This window comes from Python bivittatus, unplaced genomic scaffold (assembly GCF_059951505.1).
Source record: "Python bivittatus isolate LINGU-HERP-01145 unplaced genomic scaffold, Pbiv_v1 ctg000080_np1212, whole genome shotgun sequence".
Taxonomy (NCBI): domain Eukaryota; kingdom Metazoa; phylum Chordata; class Lepidosauria; order Squamata; family Pythonidae; genus Python; species Python bivittatus.
In genome coordinates, this window is record NW_028277035.1 from 60,271,170 (window position 1) to 60,279,940 (window position 8,771).

The window sequence follows — 8,771 nt, forward strand, 5'->3', positions numbered from 1 at the left end:
CCTCTTTGTACTTCTTGAAAAATGTGCTATGTGCTAAAACAGCACTGTTATTTCAGTACAATGTGGGCATCCATAAGCAAAGGATTCTTGCCAATGCATTGTGATGTTTTTTTGTTTTTTAAATCTGCTTTCAATATTTACAGCTGAAGTGGATTTTGTGAGCGTGTGGAGGTTTGCAAGGAGAAGTACCCCCACTAGTAAGATCTGTATTACAGAGACCCCTTTTTCCCAGACCAACTGGGGAGGTGTCCATTGAATTGGAGCAAAGGGCATCACAGGGTTTGGAGCAATGACATCACTCCCAAATTACATCATCTGAGTGTTGTTACACAAATTACACAAGTTACATTTGTGTGATGTTAGACATTTCAAATTAATACAGATGGTTAGTTCACATAAGATCTATGCAAATGACATAAATCACACATTTGATCTGCAAAACTGTTGCATTGAAGTTTATCAAGTTTCACTGCATTAACTGTTCATCAAATTATTACTTTTTATGTACTGTAGTATAAACCAAACAGTTCTTCAGTAGTAGCTAGAATTCTATTTTTTAAGCATGCTTTAATATCTTTATACTGTTCATTTATATATAGGATATCCTCCAACTGCACTTTTATGCATTTGACTTAGTATATTCCTTTCAGATTTCCTTGTCCATAGAGATCATACTCCTTATAGAGTATATATTCTTTCAAACGGTTTGGTAATGGCAGAAATGTCAAGAAGACAGGACAGCGCAGACGTAAACGTCCTAAGCATTTTCGGATTCTCAGACGGCAAAGATGTTGCAAAGGACGAGTATTTGCTGAAAATAAAATAATACGTCTATATAATACGAATTATGCACTCTGAATTTTCATCTTGAAATGTGTAGTCTTGGGGAAGGGGGAATGTGTGGGTCCAGTGTAAAATCACAGACCAGCCACAATGGCATCTGAGCAAGGCTTTATACAATTCTGCCTTTGCAACCTAAAGTCTTATTTCCAAAAGAGAGAGAGAGGGAAAAAAAATTTAGCATAAAGTTTAATAAGAGGTAACCTCAACCTTTAGGATATCAAGAACTTGCAAAGTAACTGAAAAATCTTGATTATTTTTGAAATACGTATTTCTGTATTATACTGTATAATACAAAATGTAAAATGTTTTGTTACCCATCAGAATAAGATTCTGTTCTTTTAAGGCAGGTTGGACAATATTCGAGGGTTGAGGGGCTGTAACTCTTGAGTGCCATAGGAGCTTATCAACTGATGCAAAAGTTAGATTAAAAATACTGATGGTACTAAATGGCTTTCAGGTTGGAATATGTTGGTTTCAGCCCCACTAGATAGACCAAACCAGGAAATCAACTCCACAAGTAGATTAAAACTACTTTTATTGAGATTGGCTATAATAACAATCTTGCAAGTCTGATTGCTCTGTACCTGTTCCTCCGCCTTCACCTCCTCCTCCTCCTCTTTAAGTGAATTAAGGAGGCACCTGACTGAGCGGCTTCTGAATGTTGTCTTGTGGACTTAAAAAAATGCTTCAGCCCCTTTTGCCTAGGCAACTGATCCTATGTATTTTCATCAAGGTGAACTTCCTTAATCCATACACTTAGTGAATCCTCCATTGCGATAAACTATATAAAAATACAAATCTATATTGACAATTTCAGGATTTCTAACAAAAAAATCAATTGCATGAAACCCCAGTTGTAGGCAGCAGTGAATAGGAGCTTTGACAATGCATTCTTTGATCATGGGAGAGATTTCTGAGATGAGGGACTCCTGGTAAGAGTTGGGCAGCATCTCACAAGAACACAAGCATGTATTAGGAAGGCATCTTGCAGACCTATCTGGACGTCTTTAAATCAAATCCTGTGGAGGAGAAAGAAAAGACTCTAGAAAACAGTGATGCGAGGGACTGAAACTGGGACTGCGTAGATGTATACAGGACATGGAGGCACCCAATCATGAGGGCATACAGTAAGTACAGGAAAGAATAAGGCAAGCACTGTAGTATCCATACAAATGCCCAGAAGGTGAGGAAGAACTAGAAGCCTTAATGCGGCAGGCAGATATGATTTAGTAAGCATTACTGATACCTACTGGGATGAAATTTATGTCTGAAATACATGGATTGAAGAGGATAACGTTTTCAAAAAGAATAGGTCAGATGAAAGGGGAAGAAGAATGGCATTATATGTGAAGGCAGTACAGAGATCAATTGAAGCATGAGAATCCAGTGGAAGCACTTCCAAAAGAATACAGGAAGGGAGAAACAACAAAGTTATTCTGGGAATGTGCTATAAACCACCAAGCCAGGCTGAAGATTTGGATAATATCTCCTAGACCACATTACAAAACTTTCAGGGAGGGGAAACAGTAATAATAGTAGCTTTCAGAAGGTCGAAAAGTAAAAGATCTCCTACATCTGATTCTAACTCATAAGGAAGAGCTGGGTGAAGAGATAAAGTTGGAAGGAAACATGGGGAGGGAGTGATCACATTATCTTGCTGTTCAGATTATTAACCCAGTCCCTATTGGGTAGGGAGGGCCCCTCAAAGCATCTATTGGGTCATTGTGAGGATTATTCAGGCTATCTGATGAATAAGGGTGCTCAGATTTGCTCTGACCTGGACTCTGACCCCCACTCTGCTGTTGTTTAAAAGAGCCATGAAGATCTGGCTCTTCATGCAGACCTTTGGCAAGGGGGAATGAGACCCCTCGTTTCATTGTGCTTTTCATCTTTTATCTTTATCTTTCATTGACTTTATTATAATTTCTTTGATTGATTGTTGTGAGTTGCCCAGAGTAGTTGAGTTTTGACATTGGTACAACACTGAACAATTAAGGGAGATCCTTGGAATAAGAAGGAGGTAATCAACTCCTACAACAAGTACTTAGGTTGAAATCCTGCATCCAGAAACTGGAAACATTTGACTGCTATGTTATAATACATACAGCATGAGATCTCTTCTTCCTCCACCATAAGATACTATTTGTGCTCAACATGTTCTTTCTTCCATGTGCCAAGTTTCAAACTGTTTAACTGTAGTAATTGCAATAATAAAATGATACGAGGAAAAATAGATCTAGAAGATATAAAAACACGAACTTTCGATGCTGAGTCATAGAAGAAAGTACTAGCAAAATTAAAGAGATTGTCTTTGTAAAGATTTGTTATGCTGTGTACAAGTAGCTTATACTTATTTTGATCTTTGCTTCAAGTGAAGTACAAAAAAATCTAGTCATATTTAGTAACAGGGAGAGATTGACTGTCAAAATACAACATATAAAGTATTCCTTAAATAATTCAAATTGTTTTAAATTATATTTACCAAAACAAAACCTATTGAATTATTCTATTCATATATGGTAGTAAAAATAGCTTTTCCAATAATACAGCTGCTAATTTGAAAATTATGCAAGGTGGATGGACTCCGTTACAGCGGCAATGAGTGCAATGTTGGAAGACCTGAAAGACCAGGTCAGGGACAGATTATCATGGAGAAAAATCTATCTGTGTAATCACTAGGAGTTGAAAACAACTTGAATAATCAATCAATCAAAATTATAGCCCACTGTGTCAGTCATCTTTACATTTTATAACGTCTACTGATAACGTTACTTGACACTTACTCAAAATTGCATTGATTTCTGGCCACAGTTTTTGTTCTCGAAGAGTATCTTGAAGTTTAGAGCAAATTCTAATATGATCTACATAATCTAGCATCACTCGCACTACCTTCCCAGACAGGTGCCTTAACCATGATAGTGTAATCACTTCACAGAACTGAGAAAACAAGAACACGAGAACACAGAATTTAAGACCTTATATTATAAACTGCATGATGTGAACCAGACTAAATCAGCAGCAAAACAAAGCAAACTAGCTATGTATCTAATACAATTTCACAAAAATGACAAGCAGATAACCTTGGAATAACCAAACACTTGCAATTTATTTTATGGAGTGTTTTTGCTCGAGGTATTTTTAAAGATCATTATTTTCAGTTTTGAAAACCAACTGGAGGTTAACCCCACCCTCCCTTAAATATTGGGCAATTTATAGGAACTAATCAAGATATAAAGGAAGGGTTAATCTCCTCCAGGAAGTACTTACCATTGTGTCTTTGATAACAGTTGAAGTCCACCCCTCAAATAAGTACTGGGAATGCATACTGTCTCCATGAGGACAATCAAAGCAGCGGGAAACATTGTATCCATAATTCAGCAACATCCTTAACAGGACTTCATCTTTCAGTGCGTACTGTAGAGCTGATGGAAAATGTGTTGTATTGACCCTACAAAAGTAATTCACATTGGCTCCATAGCGAAGCAGGAGACCGATGAGTTCATAGTTACCCATTCTCAAGGCCACTTGGAGGCAGTTAACGGGGTCTTGATTTGGTAGGGCTCCAGCATCCAGGAGCAAATGTGCTGAATCAATATCCCCATTAGAGACAGCAAAATACAGCGCTGACTTCCTCTCATCATCGTAGCCTTTCTGAATTCTTCGATGCAACATAAAATTGGCATCAAAACCAGATATGATTAGAAATTTAAGGCACTGAGAATGTCCTCCTGCCGCTGCTGAGTGAAGTGGGCTGATTCCACTCTCCTTTATAGCACTGAAATCTGTGACTGGAATCAAAATCTGTAAAGCCCTAGGAAATAAGATAAAGACAAACATTCTTAAAAAAAACTTCAATCATACCTCAATACCTCCTGACAGTGGAGGCAATGAGATCACCAATAAAGAGGCAAGAACTGTAAACTTCTGTAAGAGTTGCCACCAACCATCAACATTTTAGCTATTAGGTAAAATGCACAGAAAAAGACAAGAATTCCAGTGGGGAAAAATTGCTAAAAGAAAACTGCAAAAAATAAAATGATAGAAGAAAGGGAGAAAGACATATGCAAGCTATTTCAAGTAACTTTAAAAAGAAGAATAAGTTCCTTAAGGTGCTGCAGTAAGGGTAGCCCAAAAGGAACAGAATGGTGTTGATCCCATCCACTCAGGTCTACATTCTTTTATGTTCACTAGCTTAGCTCTGAAAGTGTTGACTGTTCTATACCAGCAGAATATCCATACGTGGGAACAACACCTGAAGCATAAAGAATGTTGTTATTTGTAATGATGTCAAACTTCCAAATTAATATATAAAAAACTATTAATTGACCCAACTTCTGCAAATAGGTATGTGTCACAGAACAGTGCATAAGGAGGATCTGACTAGAACAGTAAGATGCAGAAGAGAACAGACTTCCTTTCACAGATGTGTAGAAAAGAGAATGTCAGCAGCTGAAACATGCATAACAAGCTATAGGTTTCCTTTACATAGTTTTTGAAGATGAAGGAGACTTATCCTCTTTTCTATCTAGTAACTCAGGACTTGACAAATTGTAAAGAAATGTTTTTCTCATCAGAGATATGACAAACCACTAAGTAGACTGTCTGACTTCCCCTCTGCCCCCAGTTCTATAAATTGAGTCAATATGTTCTAACTCACAAGAAATGACCTCTATAAGCAGCTCTATGGATAGGAAGATGACCAGACTGCTTTGGTACATTGGCATCAGCTCCATATTCTAGTAGGAGAGAGATGGAATCTGGGTTTCCTCCTCCAGCAGCTTCAAATAATATAGATGCAGAATCAGATGCTTGGGAAAGGACGTTGGCACCTATTGGAAACAGCAGCAAGCTTTTAATAATCAGTCAAAGACAATGTGGTGCTTCTGTGTTTAGTTTATAATCATAAAACTACTATATTGTGTAGTTTTATGTTGATATCAAGGAAGTGGACTTGTTCTGTAGATAGAACTAGGCTGAGGTTCATGATGGGGTGGAAATTGTTGAAATCATGATAGAATATGATGAGAGATTCATTTCCATAAGTCCAGATGATGAAAATGTCATCAATGAATCTCAAGTAAAAGAGGAGATTTAGGGGTGAGAGTTAAGCGAATGTTCTAGGTCAGCTATAAAGATGTTGGCACATTGAGGATCCATAATCAAACAAGCTGATAAAGGAGGGTCAGTTGTCATCATGAATAAGGTGGATCAAAGAATATGAGAAGCAACACTCCAACATGACATTCTACCAGCTTCTTTCCTCAGACCCCACAACAATATATCAGACAGCACTATGTATTCTAGTGAAGTTATTTCCTGAAGACATATAGGACTGTATCTGCATGGACACACCTCAGAAGCCCCAACCAGGCATCTTCTACTTAGTTCTCAAAATACACAAATCAGACAACCCAGGCAATCTCATTGTCTCAAGCACTGGAATTATCACAACTTTATTCAACTAGTGATATTTTGAAAGTTTTGACCATGTCTACACTGCAGCTGTCCCTGACTAGGTATGGACTATCAGAAAATATGGCTGACTTGCAAAGAGTTACTATTTTCATCTGAGCATCCCCACAATCAACAGAGAAAACATACCTAGATATACTTGGACCAGCTATTTACCATCATTAATATATTTAGTGCAGTTTATAGAAGGCAGTTTCAACCACTCAGATCCTGAATTAAACATCAAGATGTGCATTCTGGGCTGAATTTTAGCAACTGCCCTCCTCCTCCAAATTAGCGCACATTTAACACTCAGGGGATTATACAGAACATCTCACCTTTACGTAGTAGGATTTCCAGAATTTCTGTATGCCCATTCTGTGCTGCCAGTGCTAGAGGGGTGAGCCCATACGAACTCCGTGGATCTGGATCTGCTTTTGACCAAAGCAGTAGTTCCACCATGTCTTTCAAGCCTAATCTGGCTGCCTCATGTAAAGCTGTCCTTTTGCTGATACACTGTAGATTGATATTGGCACCAAATTTTATCAATAAGGAAGCAATTTCATATGATTCATGTTTAACTGCTGTAAGATAGTAAAATATGAAAGAACAATATTTCAAAATTTCATTTAAGTCTCAGCTATTGAAGTGAACTATTCAATCTCCACTGAGCATATCAGGCTAAACCTTTGTTTAGCAGCTTCACATGCTGTTTATATACAGCTAAAAGGGTCATGTAGCAAAATGAGGTGCTAAACTTTAAAATAAATTTGTTCTTCAATTTTAAGAAAAGATAAAAGTTCTACAGAACTCTCCCTCATTCACATTTAGTGAACTTGTCTTTTTTGGATCATGGATGACTAAGCAGAAAATATATTTTCAAGTAGAGGAGCAACATGTTTGGCTCCCAGCAAAACAGGACAGATTCATCAACTGGACATCCTGGTGTCATAAAATAGGGACAATAGGGATGGACAAGATCCTATGAAGTCTAGCCAGGATTATCAATATGGAGAGATAATGAGAGTTGTAGTTCAACTTCATCAGGAGGTCCACAAGTTTCCCATCCTTGCCTCATTAAATTGCTGAGCTTTCAGATACTATAATTTGCAGAGACCATCAAGATTCTCTGTTGCAGGCCCTGGTTTCTCACCAAGAAAGCCACAGGGAAAGCCTTTTGTAGCAGGAACAGAAGCCCATTTAAAATAAATGGAATTTAATGAGAATATTAGAGATCCTATTTGGTTCAGAAACATAGCTGACAACAGTAGTGTGGGGAGCAGGAAGCTGTTCTTTAGCCACTAGCTCTCCTATCTCACAGAGGTTTCCTGTGAAAACACAGAATGGTTGGAGGGAAAGAAGTCACAGGAAAGCTGCTAAAGGGCCACCAGCTTTCATACTAAAACTGCCTATGCAGCCCTGGAGAAGCAGCACTGCATTGTCCTTGGGGGAGGTGGGTGCATTTTTGACATGTGCCCTGTGGTCTTCTGGAATCGTGCTAGATGTGTATCCAAACAAATAGATTAGAGGAGATTTTAGGGGGGAAGTACTGCAAGGAGGTATATTTTATATGACTGTAACAACAGACTCAATGGTACAAAATTTCAAAGAATGGGATCAGGGGAACAGAATATATGAGAATCTGCCTCTCAGGTATAAATATTTTCTTTCAAAGCATGAACTAGACTCCAGTTTTTCCTCTCAGTCTAAGAACTAAATAAATCTGGGGGTGGAAGTAGCAAGTGAAAGGAATGGATAAAAATTAAAATTTATTCTTACCACCTGAACAGCATAGAAATAGGCAACTGTATCCTAAAATTGTGTATGGAATAACACTGTCAAACAACACAAGCTATTTTTATTTTGTAACTGAGAATGTTTAAATATTGCAAGATAAACAATATAATTTGGCTTACCAATAATTAATGCAGAATCTCCTTCTTCATTCTTAATATCTGGGTTAAACCCATTGACTAGTAGAAAGTTGACATTTTTTATAAGACATTTGTCCACAGCAAGAAACAGGGGAGTTTCTCCTTTCAGGTTGGTCTGTTGCCACACAGTGGGATGTGAAGCTGAAAGAGAGGGAGAGTTTTGTTTGAATTCATAATGAAATTAATGAGAATCACACATAGTGCTCACAGACAGTTTACCTTTCAGAATTATTTCTAGAATATTCTTGTTTGGCTGTACTGCTGCTTCATGAAGAGGAAGCCAGCCTTGGGAGTCTACTTCCTGAAAAGTAGATCCATTCCTCATCAACTTGAGTAAAGACTCTTCTTCACCTGTTGTTGTATGAAAGATCAACAATTTACGCTCTTTGTACCCAAAGATAACTCTGTGAGTTTATAGTGGTAGTATGTAACAAACTCTTATTAAAATAATAAAGGGCTGGTTCACACATGCAGGTGCTACTTTTAATTTCTCAGCGCATGAGGGCTGAGATCAATTAATTGAGATCGTTTGTGCATTTTGAG

At 37.8% G+C, this 8,771-nt stretch overlaps 1 protein-coding gene across 1 annotated transcript; it reads right to left on the minus strand.

Annotated features, from left to right (window-relative positions):
• Nucleotides 1-488: 488 nt before the first annotated feature.
• On the minus strand, nt 489-8,553 carry ASB14 (ankyrin repeat and SOCS box containing 14). The gene is made up of 7 exons (XM_025172801.2): nt 8,448-8,553; nt 8,211-8,369; nt 6,633-6,878; nt 5,501-5,672; nt 4,111-4,654; nt 3,627-3,780; nt 489-811 (listed from the first exon to the last, which is right to left on the minus strand). Exons 1-7 carry the CDS (start codon nt 8,551-8,553, stop codon nt 633-635), a joined length of 1,560 nt encoding a protein of 519 aa, XP_025028569.2. The 3' UTR covers nt 489-632.
• Nucleotides 8,554-8,771: the final 218 nt, after the last annotated feature.

Excerpts from the sequence above, each read along its gene's own strand:
- ASB14 (XM_025172801.2), bottom strand. The coding sequence starts at position 8,553 with ATGAGGAATGGATCTACTTTTCAGGAAGTAGACTCCCAAGGCTGGCTT. Across the intron at positions 6,879-8,210 it reads AGATTCTGCATTAATTATTG|CAGTTAAACATGAATCATAT; the intron begins GTAAGCCAAATT and ends ACTATCTTACAG. Across the intron at positions 812-3,626 it reads AGAAATCAATGCAATTTTGA|CAAATACTCGTCCTTTGCAA; the intron begins GTAAGTGTCAAG and ends TTTTATTTTCAG.